We start from the raw sequence: 20,685 nt of genomic DNA, 5'->3' as shown, positions 1-20,685 counted from the left end.
GGCGGAAGTTACGGAGAATAATATATTGGTCCTGGAGGCTGGTGGGGTGGTAGGTGAGGACCAGGGGAACCCTATTCCTAGTGGGGTGGCGGGAGGATGGAGTGAGAGCAGATGTACGTGAAATGGGGGAGATGCGTTTAAGAGCAGAGTTGATAGTGGAGGAAGGGAAGCCCCTTTCTTTAAAAAAGGAAGACATCTCCCTCGTCCTAGAATGAAAAGCCTCATCCTGAGAGCAGATGCGGCGGAGACGGAGGAATTGCGAGAAGGGGATGGCGTTTTTGCAAGAGACAGGGTGAGAAGAGGAATAGTCCAGATAGCTGTGAGAATCAGTAGGCTTATAGTAGACATCAGTGGATAAGCTGTCGCCAGAGACAGAGACAGAAAGATCTAGAAAGGGGAGGGAGGTGTCGGAAATGGACCACGTAAACTTGAGGGTAAGGTGAAAGTTGGAGGCAAAGTTAATAAAGTCAACGAGCTCTGCAGGTGTGCAGGAAGCAGCGCCAATGCAGTCGTCAATGTAGCGAAGGAAAAGTGGGGGACAGATACTAGAATAGGCACGGAACATAGATTGTTCCACAAACCCAACAAAAAGGCAGGCATAGCTGGGACCCATACGGGTGCCCATAGCTACACCTTTAGTTTGGAGGAAGTGGGAGGAGCCAAAGGAGAAATTATTAAGAGTAAGGACTAATTCCGCTAAACGGAGCAGAGTGGTGGTAGAGGGGAGCTGAATAGGTCTGGAATCCAAAAAGAAGCGTAGAGCTTTGAGACCTTCCTGATGGGGGATGGAAGTATATAGGGACTGGACATCCATGGTGAAAATAAAGCGGTGGGGGCCAGGGAACTTAAAATCATTGAAAAGTTTAAGAGCGTGAGAAGTGTCACGAACATAGGTAGGAAGGGATCGAACAAGGGGGGATAAAACCGTGTCGAGGTATGCAGAAACGAGTTCGGTGGGGCAGGAGCAAGCTGAGACAATAGGTCGGCCAGGACAGGCAGGTTTGTGGATCTTGGGTAGGAGGTAGAAACGGGAAGTGCGAGGTGTGAGAACTATAAGGTTGGTAGCAGTGGATGGGAGATCCCCTGAGCGGATAAAGTCGGTGATGGTGTGGGAGACAATGGCCTGGTGCTCCTTAGTGGGGTCACGATCGAGGGGTAAATAAGAGGAGGTATCCGCGAGTTGTCGCTGTGCCTCGGCAAGGTAGAGGTCAGTACGCCAGACTACAACAGCACCCCCCTTATCGGCGGGTTTAATAATAAGGTTAGGATTAGTGCGGAGGGAGTGGAGAGCAGAGCGTTCCGAAGGAGTGAGGTTGGAATGGGGACAAGGTGTGGTGAAGTCGAGACGGTTGATATCCCGTTGGCAGTTAGCAATAAAGAGATCCAGAGCAGGCAGAAGACCAGAGCGGGGTGTCCATGAAGAAGAGGAGGGTTGAAGACGGGAGAAAGGATCATCGGTGGGGGTGGAAGAGTCCTTGCCGAAGAAGTAGGCTCGGAGACGGAGACTTATCCATGTAAGCGGAACAAGTGCTACACATGTCCTTACTTATCTGTGTAAGCGGAACAAGTGCTACACATGCCCTTACACTTCCTCCCTTACCACTATTCAGTGCCCCAAACAGTCCTTCCAGGTGAGGCAACACTTCACCTGTGAGTCGGCTGGGGTGATATACTGCGCCTGGTGCTCCCGATGTGGCCTTTTATATATTGGCGAGACCTGACGCAGACTGGGAGACCGCTTTGCTGAACACCTACGCTCTGTCCGCCAGAGAAAGCAGGATCTCCCAGTGGCCACACATTTTAATTCCACATCCCATTCCCATTCTGACATGTCTATCCACGGCCTCCTCTACTGTAAAGATGAAGCCACACTCAGGTTGGAGGAACAACACCCTATATTCCGTCCGGGTAGCCTCCAACCTGATGGCATGAACATCGACTTCTCTAACTTCCACTAATGCCCCACCTCCCCCTCGTACCCCATTTGTTACTTATTTTTATACACACATTCTTTCTCTCACTCTCCTTTTTCTCCCTCTGTCCCTCTGAATATACCCCTTGCCCACCCTCTGGGTCCCCCCCCCCGCCCTCCTTGTCTTTCTTCCCAGACCTCCTGTCCCATGATCCTCTCGTATCCCTTTTGCCTATCACCTGTCCAGCTCTTGGCTCCATCCCTCCCCCTCCTGTCTTCTTCTATCATTTTGGATCTCCCCCTCCCCCTCCAACTTTCAAATCCCTTACTCACTCTTCCTTCAGTTAGTCCTGACGAAGGGTCTCGGCCTGAAACGTCGACTGCACCTCTTCCTAGAGATGCTGCTTGGCCTGCTGCGATCACCAGCAACTTTTATGTGTGTTGCTTGAATTTCCAGCATCTGCAGAATTCCTGCTGTTTGCATGGGTATGGGTGTACAGTTTATGGGAAAGGTAGATTGGGAAATTAAATTTAAGGACAAGCATCTGGAAAAATATTGCAAAATCCTCAATAAATGCACAGCCTATTGATAAATAAAAATTCACAAGAAAAGTTATCCATGGGTAGCTAAGTATATTGAGAATTGTGTTAAATTAAATCAAGATTATGATGTGTTTAATAGAATGTTGTAATGGAAAAGCATTAAATAAATAGATAAAGCAAACACGACAAAATCTGCAGATGCTGGAAATTCATGCAACACAAACAAAATATTAGTGGAATGCAGCGGGCCAGACAGCATCCATAGGAAGAAGCACAGTCGACGTTTCGGGCCGAGACCCTTCGTCAGGACTGTGCTTCTTCCTATGGATGCTGTCTGGCCTGCTACGTTCCACCAGTATTTTGTGTGTGTTAAATGAATAGATAGATTGGGAGTGATTAGGAAGCGGTAACTAACAGCCAAATGTTTTCCAAATCAGGAGACCACATGCAGGGCGTACTGTCTGCACACTATACGTATATACTCCTTTTAGCAGACTTGACATGGGAAGACACAACAAATACAGCAGAAATGGAGAAGCTGAAAAGAATGGGAAACCTAAAGTGACTCACTTCACTCAATAGAATTGGGAAATTAAAGGAACTTACCTCAGAATCTGCAACAAAAAATTCTGAAAGAGGTGGTTGGAGGCATGGTCAATGTACTATAGTCATGAAGATTTCAATTGACCTTGGAACATCCAAGCAGATTATCATAGAGCAAATGTAATAATACAGCTTAACAAAAGGAGAGGGAGAAAAAAATAATGGAATATAGGCAAACAAGAGAAAATCTGCAGATGCTGGAAATCCAAGCAACACACGCAAATTGCTCAAGGAACTCAGCAGACCAGGCAGCATCTATGGAAAAGAGTACAGTTGACATTTTGGGCCAAGGCACTTCCTCAGGACAGGAAAAAAAATGAGGATTCGGAGTAGAAAGTAGGGGGAGTGGAGGTCTATGGAAAAGAGTACAGTCAACGTTTCAGGCCAGTCCTGATGAAGTGTCAGCCAAAAACGTCGACTGTAGTCTTTCCCATGGAAGCCAGTCCAACATCTGCTTCTTGAAACACATTGGAATTTATCATCGAACATGTGATACATGATATTTATTAAATCATAAAGCTGAGTCAACATGATTTCATTAAAGGGAAGGATGTTTGACAAACAAAGGTATTTGAAGCATATAACAGCATGGTAGGTTAAGGCTTTAATATGTGTTTCCTGTTTAAAAGCATTTAGAAATTTATCATACTAGAAGCTCTCCCTATAAGATAAGGGCTCATGTGATGAGATACTGCCATTAATAGAAAACAGTTAAAGGGCAGTAAACAGAGAATAGTATTAAGAAAATCATTTTCATTTTGGCACACTGTTACTTATGGGTGCATCAAGGGCTATTTTTGGTCTCTTGTTCGCAGTTCACCTGAATTGTTAGAATAAGAGGTAAATTGTAATGCAGCCAGATTTGTTAATGAGACATAGTAGGTGAGAATGTAGCTGTGAGGGGGATTCAAAGAGTCTGCAGAAGGCTACAGATGTATTTATTGAACTGGGGGAAAGGTAGCAGATGGAATGTTAGAAATCAGGAGGTTATGTATTTTTGACAAGATGAATGAAAAGGAGCAAGATTTGGAACCGTGACCATCTAGTGACTGTTGGGATATTGAAGTACCGATTCATGATATACAAAAATAAGCATACAGAATACTAATAGGAAGTTGGCACTTGACCAGCGTAATTGGAATGGTGAATGGAACAGTGCTGAGGCTGCACAGGGCTTTTGTGAGATTTAAGGTGAGTGTAGTAATTCACAGGAGATACACAGAGGCTGGTGGGTGTTTGGAATATGGTACCAGGGAGGTGGTGGGTTCAAACACAACAGAGGCATTTAAGGGGCTCTTAGATACGCCCATGAATGTGCAGGGAATGAAGTGATATGGACATTGTGTGGGCAGGATGGACAAACATAGTTAGGTGTTTAATTGCTAGTTTAATTAGATTGACCCAACATGGGACTTCTCCAGCCCTGTACTGTTCTATGTTCTACATTCTATATCTCATCTGACCTACAAGAGGATAAACTTTGGAATTAATGTAACATTGAATCATTAGATTGACCCATGGAATGTTTGGTTTGTCCTGTGAATAGATTTAAGTGAGCTTGATAATCACTGATGCTGAGTGGGGTTGACTTCCTGATGCTAGTTAGCTGTACACGCAATGTGAAAATTATCGAAAGAGGGGTAAAAAAAATCTCGCCCCACACATCTCCTTTCAAATTCTCCCCTCACCTTAAATACATGCCCTCTTGTTTTGGACATTTCGATCCTGGAGAAAAAAGACACTGGCTGTCTTCTCTAACTGTGGCTCTTGTAATATGATAAACTTCTCTCAGAACTCCCCTCAGCCTCCACTACTCCAGAGAAAACAACCCATGTTTGTCCAACCTCCCCTTATGTAATGTTGAGACTTTATAAAGCACTGGTGGGGCCACACTTGGAGTATTGTGAGCATTTTTAAGCCCCTTATCTCAGAAAGGATGTGATGAAACTGAGAGGCTTCAAAGGAGATTCATAAACATGATGCCAGGATTGAACGTCTTGTCATATGGAGAGTGTTTGATGTCTCTGGGCCTGTATTCACTGGAATTCAGAAGAATGAGGTGTGACCTCAATGAAACCTATTGAATGGCCTTGAAAGAGCGGATGTGGAGAGAATGTTTCCAATGTGGGTAAATCTAAGACCAGAGGACACGGCCTCAGAATAAGAGGGGCGTCATTTTAGAATGGGGGTTAGGAGGTATTTCTTTAACCAGAGGGTGGTGAATCCAGGAATTCTTTGCCTCAGGCAGCTGTGTAGATATATGTACATCTAAGGCAGAGGTTAATAGATTCTTGATTGGTCAGGGCATAAAGGGATACGGGGAGAAGGCAGGAGTTTGGGGCTGAGAGGAAAATTGGATCAGCCATGATGAAATGACGGAGCAGACTCGATGAGCCAAATGGCCTAATTCTGCTCCTATATCTCATGTCTCTATTGTCTAATAGCACATGCCATTAACCATTTTCTTCAGCGTTTCCAAAGCTTGCACATCCTTTTGATAACAGGGCTACCAGAATTTAATACAATTTTCCATATGTGGTCTAACCAGCAGGTTTATTACACTGCAACATAACTTCTTGACTCTTGACACTTCACCTCAACTATTAAGGCAAGCTTCTTGCACACATTCTGTATCACCCTATCATCTTATGAAGCCAGTTTCAGGGAGCTATGGCTTTGAGCCCCAAGATTACTCTGTCCTTCAGCACTGTTAAGGGCCCTGCCATTAACTGCTGTCCCTATAAATCTGATTTCCCAAAGTACAACACCTCACACATATCTGCAACTGCTATATATCCCACTGTATCCTTTGTCAATCCACAGCGTCAACCTTTTTATTGTCTGTGAAATGATGATCTATCTCCCTCTTAGAAGTGGAACTGGAAATAGAATTGGTTTGTTATTTTCTCATGTATTCAGGCACAATGAAAAACTGGTCTTGTACACAATTCATACAATACAATTCAACGGGTTCACTGCTCTTATTGAAGTTGTGTCTCCTCACTTCAGTTTTCAGTGTCTTTCCTTGAATCTTGAGACTATGGCCCCGAGCCCTAGCAACACCTCCCCCCACACCATCTCCCTCTTCCAAGCAAGAAGAAACATCCTCACTGCATTAATATAGTAGAAGGTATAACGGAACACAGTGTGCAAGTACAGTAATGTACAGTGCATAGAGACAATTAGGTGAAAGATCACAGCAGTTAGATTGTGAGGTCAAGAGTCCCTCCTATCATACTAGGGAGCTATTCAGTAGTCATAAAAGTGACCACAAAAACTGTCCAAAGCCTGTTGGTATATGCTTTTAAGTTTTGTAGCTTCTCTCTGTCTGTCTGTTGGAAGCAGGGAGGAGAGCAAGTATTTGGGGTGGGTGGGACCTTTGCTTATACTGGCTGCTTTACTGAGGCAGTGAGAAGTATCAACGAATTCCATGGAGTGGAGGCTGGTCTCCGTGATATGCTGAACTGTGTCCACAACTCTCTGCAGTTTCTTGTGATCACATGCAGAGCATTGTCAGACCAAGTCATGGTGCATTTAGATAAAATACTTTCCATGGTGCATCAATAAAAATTGGTAATCTTGACGGAGGCATGCCAAACTTCATTATCCTCCTGAAGAACTTCTTAAAGATGTTGGCAAAGGGATACCTTTTGGCCAGATCATCCATGTAGAACTGAATCATTCCTGCTGAAAACACTGCCATGGAACCTTGGGATGTTTTCGTCACACCTGAGAGGACTGTCAGGTATAAGATCCCAGCTATTCATTTGTTTGTGCGTTCAAACACCTGGAGAGAAACTTGAACCATTGGCCAATTAACATGTCAGTGAGAGAGCAAGCTAAATACTACATGTCGTTCTGCTATCAGCTCTATGCATTGGTCAGGTGTCTGCCTGAATGTGGTTAGATATGCACCAGTGTTACAGAGGGCGGGCTCACCAGCCAAGTATTGCTGCTTTCTCTGAATTCACAACAGGGTTCTAATCTCTTCTAATCCCATACAAATCCTACACCAGCTCTACAATTTTGTTAGAAGTCATGCCAAAAAACTTCCCAGCTGCTCACATCTGTACACACTATATATAAAATGCATGCACTGAGGCAGCATTTAGTACCACATTTGCAGAACATCCCGCAAATGAAACTAAGCCCCTTTGTTAAATCCACATTTGCACATTCAATTAGTGCATTGGCAAGCAATCACAGAACGTTAGAACTGGAATCTATAACCACAGACTTCTGATATGAGCAACTTAACTGCTTTGTTACAGATCATAATTCGATTACTTTTGAACAGAAGAAAGAAGGCTTTCACAGAGCAACTTGGCTTGTGCAATACTTAAGTACATCCTTAAACTCTCTACAACTTTTACAATGCATTGGCAGTATGGGAGCAGCATTCTTAGCAAAGAAAGATCCCACAACCAGAGATATTGCAATGGCTGGTTAATCTGTTTTTGATATCAAATGTTAATTGCTTTATCACAAGACTACAGACCAGGAATTGGAGAATAGGGTGAGTGTGTGTGGGTTCCTGATGTTGCTGTGGACAGTGTGAGCTGTAATAATGATGCTATAATGGAAAACTGAGAGAATTCCATGGGTATACAGTCAATGAAGATATGTCTCCTCAGCTCAGTTTTCAGTGTCTTACCTTGCATCTCAAACTTTGACTTCTGATCCTAGCATTCCGGACTTCCTCCTCCAAGCTAGAAGAAGCATCCTCTCTGTGTCTAGCCTGTCAAGCCCTGTAAGAATTTTATACACTTTTATGAGATCCCATTTTATTTTAAACTCAAGAATATGCTGGTTATCTCCATATGAAAGTCTCACTCTACAAGCAGCTAAATCCAGACGTCAATTATTCTTCCAATAAAACCATAGGATTTCAAAACTAATATACATTATTGACAACTCAAAATGAGATAGAATATCTAAAAAATGGAGGGTATGTGCTTCTGCAGAGCGTGTGATGTGTAGTGTGTGTGGTTAGTGATGAGTTATGTGTGTGTGTGTGTGAATGGAAACAAGTGGATGCTATTGAGGTAATGTGACCAGTGAAGTTGTTAGTCTGGTTAACTATCTACTGAACTGCATCATCATTGACTCAACTAAAACATAACTGCCCATTTTATTGAACAAATCAGACATATACAGACACAGGGCACTATCACATACTCCTTTCAGGAACCAACAAAGTTTATGGAATGTTTCACTGAGAAATCCAATCACTGTCAGCACAGTCTTCAATTACAAAACCACAGAGATCATCTGCCATTTGAGTTGTCTATCAAAACTGATCAAGTCCAAATGTCACCAAGTTCACGAGCCTCTAAACTGAAAGGTGCATTTGCTCAAATTCCAAAACAGCCCTTTTCAATTAGAACGGCATCAGCGGATGACAAGGCTACAAGTGTAGGAACTAGAATATTAAGTGGACAGCTGGAAATGCGATGTGAGATTGATGAGCTTCAGTTCATGTTACTCTGGAAAAAAAATACTTCTTATACATGGACTTCATTCATTTTAGATAGGGACCAATATCCTGCAACAAATCACAAACATGAGAAGGTCTGCAGATGCTGGATATACAAAGCAACACACACAAAATGATGAAGGAGCTCAGCAGGTCAGACTGCATTTATGGAAATGAATAGAAAGTCAGCTTTTCAGCGAAGACACTTCTTCAGGACTGAGCAGGAAGGGAGAAGATGCCAGAATAGAATGGTGGGGGAAGGCTACCGGCAAGATGATAGGTGAAGCCAGGTGGGTGGGTAAGTCAAGGGTGGGCGAAGAAGGAATCTGAAAGGAGAGGAGAGTGGACAATAGGAGAAAGGGAAGGAGGAGGAGACCCGGGGGAAGTGTTAGGCAGGTGAGAAGAAGTAAATGGTCATGGAGGAGAAACAAAGTAAGGGGGATGGTAATTTGTTCACTAGAAGGAGAAGCAATATTCATGCCATTGGGTTTTAGAGTACACAGTTGGAATATAAGCTGTTGCTCCTCCACCCTGAGGGTGGCCTCATCTTGTCAGAGTGGGAATGGGAATCGGAATTAAAAGGTTTGGACTCCAAGAAGTCTCACTTGTGGAGGATGGAGCGGAAGTTCTCGACGAAGTGGTATCCTAATTTATAATGTCAGTAATAAATCCTGTAACAAATTATTACAGCAATAAATAGAGTGCTAAACAACTAAAAAGAAAACATAAACCATTTACAAAATGCTGGTGGAACTCAATAGGTCAGGCAGCATCCCTGAAAAGGAATAATCAGTCAATGTTTCAGCCCGGGATCCTTCATCAGGTTGTGAAGCAATTGACCTGGTTTACATCTATGTTATCCCTGCCCTGATCAAGAAAGACATAGCCATCCATTAGGAATTTGGGGAGATCTTGTATGTCAGCAAAGACTCCTGCAAATTTCAATTGTTGTACTGTGGTGAGCATTCCGCCTGGTATGGAGCTGGAAATGCACACTATTGTTAAAGGCTCAGCCATCTCCATTATGGCACAAGCTTTCTTGCATTGAGGGCATCTTTCAAAGGCGGAACATCAAGAAGGCAGAATCCAGCATTAAGGACCCTCAGCATATTTGACATGCCCTCTTCTCAGTACTTCCATTAGAGTGGAGGTACAGGAGCCAGAAGAATCTCACTCATCATTGTAGTAACAGCTTCTTCCCCTGTGCCATCAGATTTCTAAACAGTCCATGAACCCAGGAACACCATCCTTCGCCCTATTTATTTATTTATTTATTTATTTATTGTACCTTACTGTGATGTGTTTTGCCTGCTCTGGACTGCAGCCACAAATGAACACATTTCACGACTAATGTCGGTGACAATACATGTGATTTTGATTCTGATTTTGATAATAATGAGCATGAGCACACACATTTCCTAATAAACAAAGCCTCCTCCACAATGTCCAGAAGCACAATGCCCAGTCAGTCAAGTACAGTTAGGAGTGTGGTTGGCATTGTAATGCTCGAATTTGTGGAAGTTAATGTCTACACATGACGAGCTCCCACAAACCACAATGTGACAATCGCTGCATATTGGTTTAGTGATGGTGTCTGAGGGGAGAACTATTGAGCAGGGCACTGAAGACATCTTCCCAGCTGTTTATCAGTGTGACTTCATGGGATCTCTGCGAGAGCAAGAATGCTTCCAGTGTAGCATCACATTGACATAAGACTTCAACTCACCATTCTTTACTCACAGGTGGCAGGGGTTCCAGTTGATAACATTAACAGGCTTTGCAGTGTGCTAATAGTGGGTGTGAGGGTGGGGCCGGGAGAATGCTGGAGACTTTATATCAGGTTTATGAACCAAAAAAGAAAATTCCATGCTGTAGAATAGAGTAGTGATTAGCTAAATATAACAGTTTGTGTTAGAAAGGACAAATAATTTAATAATAGTAAGAGAGCACTAACAACAAAGATCACCAGGGAAACAGAATAAAATTAAAATTATTGGTGCTATATCTGAATGCACAAAAAAGTACAAAGGAAGGATGAGTTAATGACACCTCTAGAGCTTGGGAATAAGTGAGGTTTGATCAGTAACTGTGACTGAGATATCAGAATCAGGTTTATTATCACTGGCATGTGTCATGAAATTTGTTAATTTAGCAGCAGCAGTTCAATGCAATATGTAATATTGAAGAAGAAGAAGAAGAAAGAAAGAAAGAAAGAAATAACAGTGTACTTATAATGAATAGATTAAAATTCATGCAAAAACAGAAATAATACATACTCAAAAAATGAGGTAGTGTTCATGGGTTCAATGTCCATTTCGGAATCAGATGGCAGAGGGGAAGAAGCTGTTCCTGAATCGCTGAGTGTGTGCCTTTAGGCTTCTGTGCCTCGACCTGATATCTATAATCAGTACCATAGTTCTGCTAACAGTGGTTGTTATGGCACCAGTCTGCTAGATTTTCAATTTCCCTTCTATATACTGATTCATGGCCTGCAGTAGTGTCATCAGCAAACTTGAGTATGGCATTGGAGCTGTGCTTAGTCATTTAGTTACAGTATTAGTAATTAAATATTCCATGGTGCACCTATTCTTAAAAATAGATTGGAAAATAGGAAAGCAAACACTGGACCAGATTCTATACCGTGATGGAATCAGGGGCAATGAAGCTGAGAAGTAACAAAGAGGAGAAAAGAGTTGGTAGAAATAGCTTATTGGCTCTAGACCAATAACGATAGACTGAGTGCAACACCATGAATGATTTTACCGGCTAAACCAATATAACCAAAAATATCACTGAAAAAAACTCATGAAATGTATTCATGACAGGTTTCAAGAAAAATCTGTCAGAGAGCCTACTAATGATTGACATTGCATATTGTACATCAGCTACAAAATATAGCAGAGATAATTAGTAAAAAAATCCCTGAAAAAGATCGATAATATGATAAAAATTCATTTTAAATGCAAAAGTGATCTGATTAATCTTAAAACTGAATTAAAGAAAGCCAATTACTGAAGTCTGTTCAATTTGTCTGAAATTTATAGAAATTATATTAAAAGATAAGATGGTAGTTAAGCAAGGGAAAATATATTTTTAAAGAAATAATTATTCTCAACAAATGTACCTTCCCTTGTTGAATAAAAAATAAAACTTCACTGCATGAATAGTACATTCCAGAATTAGCAAATGCATGAAAACAAGTATAAAATTAAAAGGAATTTACATTTATTACAAAAAGAGAGATTTAGTTGGTTTTGGGTGGATCATCTCATTGAAAAAAACAATAACATATGGTCTAAAAATGATCAATAGATAATAAATTATGAGATTAATCTGAAAAGAAGCATAACAAAAGTTGAATGAACTTTTATAACAAAGTAGAAAGAAAGAGATTAATAATGTGGGTTCCAGAGAAGCAGGCAAAAGAAATTATAATGAGAAAGAAGGAAATAGCTAACCTGTAAAGAAGCATCCTGCATTGAGTTTCAAAAAACAAAAACTCAAAGAAAAATTTCAAAAATGTGGTCCAATGAGAATTAGGAACTGGCAAAGAAAATTTCCTGAAGAAGTAGTGGACCAAAAGCTGACAATGCTATTCCAAATGACCTGCACTGCAGGTCTTTAAAGCAGCTGCCAATGGAGGCAGATGGAGCTAGAGCTGCTGAGGAAATATCTATCTACACACAGTAAAAAAATGAACAGAAAATCAGGATTTAATTTTAAAGGTGAGAGGTAATTAAATGTTGGAGAGGAAAGAGATTTAAATGTCCATCTGCATGAATCACAGGAAGTTAAAATGTCAGTTTAGCACATTTTTTAGCTTAGTCATTTTTTAGGGCTATGGAGTTAAAGCACAAAGGTAAAGGGCCTGGAAATTGTTTGGCAGCAGGAAAACATTCTGAATAGTAAAAGACTTGCAAAGAAAAACTGTCACATTGTTCAAACAAAATGTATTACAGTTATAAGCAGGGACAGTAAGGATGGAGAGAACCAGCCCCAGGTAACTGTAGAAATAAAAAAAACCATCAAACTAAAAGCTCATAGACAAAGTGATCAAGAGTGTGGGAAACTGGAAGATCGGGAAAATTTTAAAAAGCAACAAAAAAAGCCACTGAGCAAGCAATAGCGAAAGGGAAGCTAGATTATGAAAGTAGATGCAGAAAATGTAAAAACAACAGTAAAATTGTTTCAATAATATGAAATGGTAAAGAGCAGCTAAAGTTCCTTGGAAGATGAGAAAGAGGAGAAAGGGGAATTAATATTGGATACTGGTGGAAATGGCTGAGGCCTTGAACAAGTATTTTGTGTCAGTCTTCACAGTGCAGGACACATAAAACATACCAAAGATAGATGTTCTGGATGCAATGAGAGGTGTGGAACTCAATACAATCATCATCATTAAAGAGGTAGTTTTGAGCAAACCAGTGGCCCTACAATTAGATAAATCCTCTGGTCCTGTTGGAATGTACTTTCAGTCCCGGGGTACTGAAAGAAATGTTGAAAGTTACAGCAGATGTGTTTCCAATAATTTAGCAAAATTCTCTGGACTCTGGACTCTGGACAGGTCTAAGTGGATTGGAAGACAGTGAGTGTCACACCATTGTTTAAAAAAGAATGTAGGCAAAACGTGGGTCACTATAGGCCAAGGATTCTCCAGCCCGCACCAATGACCCCTTTTCCCATCTTCAGCCTTCCTCCTCTTACTAGACACCCCACACTGCTCTGGATCTTTTTATTGCTAATTTCCAATGAGACATCGAGCTTCTCAATATTAACACTCCTCTCTCCAATTCTAACCTCACTTCCTCTGAACTGCTGCTCTCCACCCTTCCTGCATTAATCCTAACCTCACCATCAAACGCACAGATAAAGAGGGTGCTGTAGTAGTTTGGTGGACTAATCTCTACCTTGCCGAGGTCGGGTGGCCACTGTCAGACACCTCCTCTTACCCACCCCTTGAACAGGACCCCAATATGCAACACCAGGCCATCGTCTCCCGCCCCATCATTGACCTTATTGACTCAGGGGATCTCCCATCCACTGCCAACGACCTGATAGTTCACTACCCCACACCTCCCATTTCTACCTCCTATCCAAGACCCATAAGCCTGACTGTCCACGTAGATCCATTGTTTCTGTCTGCTCCTGCCCCACTGAACTTGTGTCTGCAGACTTTGACTCTGTTTTATCCCCCTGGTTCAGTCCTTTCCTACCTACGTCCATGTCACCTCACATGCTCTTGATCTTTTCAATGACTTTATGCTCCCTGGCCCCGAGCGTCTCATTTTCATTATGGATGTCCAGTCCCTATACGCTTCCATCCCCCATCCAGAGGACCTGAAAGCTCTCCACTTCTTTCTGGACAATAGACCCAACCACCACTACTCCCTACAACAACAGGAATTCTGCAGATGCTGGAAATTCAAGCAACACACATCAAAGTTGCTGGTGAACGCAGCAGGCCAGGCAGCATCTATAGGAAGAGGCGCAGTCGACGTTTCAGGCCGAGACCCTTCGTCAGGACTACTCCCTGTCTGGCGGAACTGGTCCTCACCCTCAATAATTTCTCCTTTGGCACCTCCCATTTCCTACAAACCAAGGGTGTAACCATGGGCACTCGCATGGGTCCCAGCAATGCCTGCCTTTTGGTTGGCTAGTGGAACAGTACATGTTCCAAGCCTGCACTAGCATTGCTCCCCAGACCTTCATACATCACATTGATGACTCCATTGGAGCTGCTTCCCGCACTCATGCTGGGCTCATTGATTTCATCAACTTTGCCACCAACTCCAACCCTTTCCTCAAATTTACGGTTAATTTCTGTCACTTCTCTCCCCTTTCTCAATCCCTGGATATTGTCCATCTGCTGATAACTCTATAAGAAGAGATCTTACAAAAACATAAAACTAGGAAAGGAATAGATAACGCAGAGGCAGGAAAGTTGTATCCATTTGCAGATGAGATAAGAACTAGGGTACATAAGATTCAGGGGAATAGATTTAGGATGTAGGTTAGGAAAAACTATTTTCCCCAGAGAGTAATGTATCTGTGGAATTTTCTTTCCAGGGAAGTAGTTGAAGCTACCACACTAAATACATTTAAGACACAATTATATAGACTTTTGCAAAGCAAGGGAATTAAGGATGTTGGGAAAAGGCCCATAAATGGTGCTGAATTTGCAGCCAGATCAGCCATGACCTTATGACAGAGCAGGCTCAGATGGCTGACTCCTCTTCCCACTTCTTATGTTCCAGTGATCTTATAACTTTATCAACTTCTATTAGTTCTCCCCTCAGTCTCCACTGCTCCAGTGAAAATAACACTGGTTTGTCCAAACTCTCCCTATAGCATCTGCCCTCTATTCCTGGCAGAACCAGAATAAACCTCTTCTACACACTTGCTAAAGCCTTCACATCTTTCTTATAATGGACTGACCAAAACTGAATGCAATACTCCAGATGTAATACTCCTAAATAGTATTTTATAAAGCTGCAGCATATCTTCCTGACTCTTGAACTCAGTGCCTCAGCTAACAAAGGCAAGCATGTCATATGCACTCTTAACCAAGCTCATTGTGACAGCTCTTGACTGCAATTGTGTTCTGTGTCATCTGCCATGACAGTAAAATGCCACAGAATTTGGACCCACTGAGCAAGACTAGCTGGCTCCATGCATTATCAAATTTGCTGCATGGTGGACCAAAAAGAAAATTCACAGACTTAGCTAGATATGTGACCAGTCCCCAGTTTAATTCACAAAAAGTTTTGTAACACTTCAATGTGACCAAGGATCTTCAAACTGTAAGTTAACCATTTCTCTCTCCACAGATGCTGCCTGGCTGGTTGTTTCAAATGTCATGGGGAGAACTTGATAAGAATTCAACAACATCCCCAGTAATTTAAAAGAATAAGAAATTAATAATTTAAAAGAATTGATGAAGTTTTTAATTGACTTTTATCTAATGATGCTCTGAATTAAACCTATCAATGGTGAGGCAGGCTTGAAGGTCCAAGTGTCTACTCCTGCCCCTGTTTACTTATGTTCTTTAATGTACAAAAGAAAGTTGTAGCACAGGTTTCATTATGCTGTGTTTAATGTGTTCTGCCATTGAAGTTTGTTGAGTACAATGGTCTAGAAATCTTATGTGGCCATTTCTGTAACATGGCAAAAAAAAGACTTCAACAAATCTGTGTAGATAGCATGTTGCTTATTGTCACAGTCTGCCTGAGGGCAAAACCACTGGAACACCCTGGTATCATTACACTCACTCCACAGACACTTATGGAACATCACCAAACCATGCGAAGATTGGCAGTATTTGCAAAATAATTCTGTTCAAGTTTGGCAAATGAACAAGGCAGATTTCTCCTGATTTGAATCTCCTCAACATGAGGTTTCCTCTACACTGATCTCAGGTTACTTTGATTTTGAACCCATGGTTTTTAAAAGATGTTCATCTGAATTTGTTATACAGATTTTCTACCTGTTCCTGCTGCTTTGTTCTGTACACGAGAAGTATTTATGCGATTCTACCAGAATAATATGATAACTAAATGATAATGAAGCTGTAATGTCATTGCTCAGAACAAAGTTGACTGCTGCTATATTGTGCAAAATGATTCTTATTAATGGAGGAATGAATCTGTTTCCAAGCAGATAACTTAACTTTTTACTCTTTCTGTATGCTTTATTTAGGAGTGATCCGAACTGCCGTCGCCAACCTGGACCGTGAGAAAAAGGATCATTATGTTTTGGTAATCCAAGCGAAAGACATGGCAGGGCAGCTGGGTGGATTGTCTGGATCAACTACTGTAACCATCACCATCACAGACATCAATGATAACCCTCCGCGATTCAACCAGAGTAAGACATTGTTTTTTTTTAGCAGAGGTGAAAGAATGCACGGAGAACTTACTACCACCAAACTAATAGTTGTTCCAGCAACACACATCAAAGTTGCTGGTGAACGGAGCAGGCCAGGCAGCATCTCTAGGAAGAGGTACAGTCGACGTTTCAGGCTGAGACCCTTCGTCAGGACTAACTGAAGGAAGAGTTACTAAGAGATTTGAAAGTGGGAAGGGGAGGGGGAGATCCGGAATGATAGGAGAAGACAGGAGGGGGAGGGATGGAGCCAAGAGCTGGACAGGTGATTGGCAAAGGGGGTATGAGAGGATCATGGGACAGGAGGCCCAGGGAGAAAGACAAGGGGGGGGGGTGGAACCCAGAGGATGGGCAAGGGGTATAGTCAGAGGGACAGAGGGAGAAAAAGGAGAGTGAGAGAAAGAATGTGTGTATAAAAATAAATAACGGATGGGGTATGAGGGGGAGGTGGGGTATTAGCAGAAGTTAGAGAAGTCGATGTTCATGCCATCAGGTTGGAGGCTACCCAGATGGAACATAAGGTGTTGTTCCTCCAACCTGAGTGTGGCTTCATATTTACAGTAGAGGAGGCCGTGGATAGACATGTCAGAATGGGAATGGGATGTGGAATTAAAATGTGTGGCCACTGGGAGATCCTGCTTTATCTGGCGGACAGAGCGTAGGTGTTCAGCACAGCGGTCTCCCAGTCTGCGTCGGGTCTCGCCAATATATAGAAGGCCACATCAGGAGCACCAGACGCAGTAGATCACCACAGCCGACTCACAGGTGAAGTGTCGCCTCACCTGGAAGGATTGTCTGGGGCCCTGAATGGAGGTCTGCTGGACGAAGACATAGCCTCCCAGGCCGGAATACCTCGTGAGCCGCTAAATACCCCAATGGAGGCCTGGGTATTGGCCGGAATACTGCTGGCTCGGGTGCCTCACGGTACGCCGCCCCGACCTTGATTCGCTCTGGAAACTATCAGGAGGAGGTACAGTTCAATCTCATCCATTTGCTTCAAGCCCCTGTAGTTCTGGGATACCCATGGCTGAACCACCACAATCCACATCGACTGGTCTACCGGGAGGTTAGCCAGCTGGAGCCTGTTTTGCCACACCAACCATCTGCGGCCAGCCCCATCTCCCAGGGAGACTACCGCGACCCCGCCTGTCTTGGAAACCCTCGACTTGTCCAGAGTTCCCACAGAATACCATGACCTGGGACAGGTATTCAGTAAGCAACGGACTCTTTCGCTGCCTCCACACCGCCTGTATGATAGTGCCATCGACCTCCTTCCTGGGGCCTCACTACCCACCAGTCGTCTTTATAACCTATTCCGACCAGAGAGAGTGGCCATGGAGAAATACATTAGTGAGTCCCTCGTGGCGGGCATTATTCGACCTTCATCCTCCCCAGTAGGTGTCGGTTTCTTCTTTGTAGAAAAGAAGGATGGGTCGCTTCATCCTTGTATTGATTACAGAGGCCTAAACAGTATAACAGTTAAAAATAAGTACCCACTACCCCTCATTAGTTCGGCATTTGAACCACTGCATGGAGCCACCATCTTCTTAAAGTTGGACCATTGTAACGCCTACCATCTAGTCAGGATGAGGGAGGGGGACGAGTGGAAGACGGCCTTTAATAAACCTCTGGGCCACTTCGAATACTTGGTCATGCCACTTGGCCTCACCAATGCTCCCGCCATTTTTCAAGCCCTAATCAATGATGTGCTGAGGGACTTCATTAATCGCTTCATATTAATTTACCTCGATGATATCTTGATATTTTCTAGCAGCCCCCAGGAACACATTCACCATGACCGTCTAGTCCTCCAGGGACTGTGGGAAAACCAGTTATTTGTGAAGGCGGAAAAATGCAAGTTCCACGTTCCTTCGGTCAGCTTCCTGGGCTATATCATTGAGAGCGGGCAGGTAAGAGCAGACTCCGAGAAAATCCGGGTGGTGGAAGAATGGCCCAAGCAATTTCAGTGATTCCTGGGGTTTTCAAACTTCTACCGCCGATTTATCAGGGACTACAGTCGAGTGGCGGCCCCCCTTACCCAGCTTAGCTTGCCTACCACGCCTTTTTATTGGGACTCTGAAGATGACTCAGCGTTCAATGGCCTGAAGAGGCGTTTCACAACCGTTCGCATCCTGGTCCATCCGGACCCTTCCCGCCAATTCATTGTTGAGGTGGACGCCTCCGACTCTGGGGTTGGAGCAGTCCTGTCCCAATGATCAAGTTCAGATGAAAAGCTTCAAACCTGTGCCACCTTTTCTCGCCGACTGTCCCCTGCCGAGCGGAAATACGATGTGGGGAATTGGAAACTACTGGCGGTCAAACTAGCATTGGAAGAATGGAGGCACTGGCTGGAGGGGGCGGAACACCTGTTTGTTGTGTGGACTGATCATAAGAACCTGGGTTATATTCAGACTGCCAAACATTTGAACTCCCACCAGGCCCATTAGGCATTATCTTTTGGACGGTTCAAGTTTTCCCTCACATACCGTCCAGGGTCCAAGAATGGGAAGCCGGACGCACTCTCCCGCCAATACGACTCCAAGGATGACACTTCCAGCCCAAAGACTATCCTCCCACCATCCCGTGTGGTGGCAACCCTCACTTGGGAGACTGAGTCCAAAGTAAAGGAAGCCCAACAGCATGACCCTGACCCCAGCAATGAACCCTGTGATCCTTTGTATGTGCCCGATTCCGTCAGATCCCAGGTTCTCCAGTGGGGGCACACATCTCGGTTCGCCTGCCAACCCGGGAGTGATCGGACCCAGGCTCTCCTGAAAAGACACTTTTGGTGGCCTTCCATGGAGGCAGATACCCATTCCTATGTCTCGGCATGTTCCATCAGTGCCCTTGGAAAAGCCTCCCATCAGCCACCTGCAGGGTTACTTCGTCCTCTACCTTTCCCTGGTCATCCCTGGTCGTACATCGCCCTAGACTTTGTCACTGGTCCACCCCTTTCCTGCGGAAACACCACTGTCCTCACCGTGGTAGACCGGTTCTCCAAGGTGGTGCACTTTGTAGCCCTCCCCAAACTCCCTTCCGCTCAGGAAACCTCAGACCTTCTCGTCTGCCACGTCTTCCGCCTCCACGGAATTCCTGCAGACATCGTCTCTGTTCGAGGTCTCCAGTTGGTCTTGCAGGTATGGAAGGCCTTCTGTCAAGCCTAAGGTGCATCGGTCAGCCTGTCATCCGGCTTCCAGCCCCAGATGAACGGGCAGACGGAACGGGCCAACCAGGGCTTGGAGGCGATGCTACATTGTGTAACGGCAAACAACCCGTCTACCTGGAGCGACCACCTCGCGTGGGTTGAGTACGCTCACAACTCTCTGGTGAGTTCTGCCATTAGAAGGTCTCCCTTTGTGTGTTCCCTTGGGTACCAACCCCAGCTGTTCTCCACGCAAGAGGAGGAGATTGCAGTGCCCTCTGTTCGGGATCATATCGATCGGTGCCTTGAGGTTTGGGAGGAGACACGCACAGCCCTACTCAGATCAGAAAATTGCAATAAGAAGACTGCCGACTGACACAGGACTCCGGCGCCTGAGTACTGACCTAGGCAGATGGTATGGCTTTCATCCAAGGACATCTCACTCAAAAATTAGCCTAGAAAACTTGCCCCTCACTTCATGGGACCATTCAAGTAAGAAAGGATCATCAATCCCACAGCAGTCCGACTTAAACTGCTAAGGTCTAAGCGTATCCACCTTACCTTTCACGTTTCCCAATTAAAGCCAGTTTCCATCAGCCCCTTGTGTCCTCTGACTGAGACTCCCCTACCTGCCTATATCATCGACAACTATCCAGCAAATACCGTCCGACGACTATTGGATGTGTGCCTTCGGGGCAGGGGTTTCCAATACCTGGTAGACTGGGAAGGGTATGGTCCAGAAGAGCATTCCTGGGTTCCCCGCTCCTTCATTCGGGACCCTTCCCTCATCCAGGACTTTCATCAGGACCATCCAGACAAACCTGGAGCATCGCCTAGAGGCTCCCGTTGGGGGTGGGGGGGGTACTGTCATGGTCCCATCTGGCAATTCCTCACCTTGCTATTGCCTCAGTAATTGGGCCTCAATCCCCTCATCTAATTTCCAATCATTCCCAGTTCCACTGATTACACACACCTGCTTTCCGTCAGTAAATGCAGGATAAAAACCCTGTAATCACAACCAGGAGCTGCCAGTTCGTTGGTCGACTCTAGTGTGAGTAAACCTCGTTTCCTGATTCTTGAGAACCATCAGTTTAAGTTCCGCATCGTTTCCTGGATACTCTACGTGAA

The 20,685-nt window shown here is 44.0% G+C and overlaps 1 protein-coding gene across 2 annotated transcripts in view; it reads left to right on the top strand.

The window, feature by feature from the left end:
• Positions 1-20,685, top strand: part of LOC134342923 (cadherin-22-like) — a 1,022,768-nt gene that overhangs the window by 594,665 nt on the left and 407,418 nt on the right. For both annotated transcript variants that reach the window (XM_063041624.1, XM_063041625.1), the window contains exon 5: positions 16,230-16,397. In XM_063041624.1, the coding sequence (XP_062897694.1) occupies positions 16,230-16,397 (168 nt within the window). The remainder of the gene's footprint in view (positions 1-16,229; positions 16,398-20,685) is intronic.

The sequence above is a fragment of the Mobula hypostoma genome, chromosome 2 (genome assembly GCF_963921235.1).
Source record: "Mobula hypostoma chromosome 2, sMobHyp1.1, whole genome shotgun sequence".
Classification (NCBI taxonomy): Eukaryota; Metazoa; Chordata; class Chondrichthyes; order Myliobatiformes; family Myliobatidae; genus Mobula; species Mobula hypostoma.
This window is presented reverse-complemented; position numbering and strand designations above follow the sequence as displayed.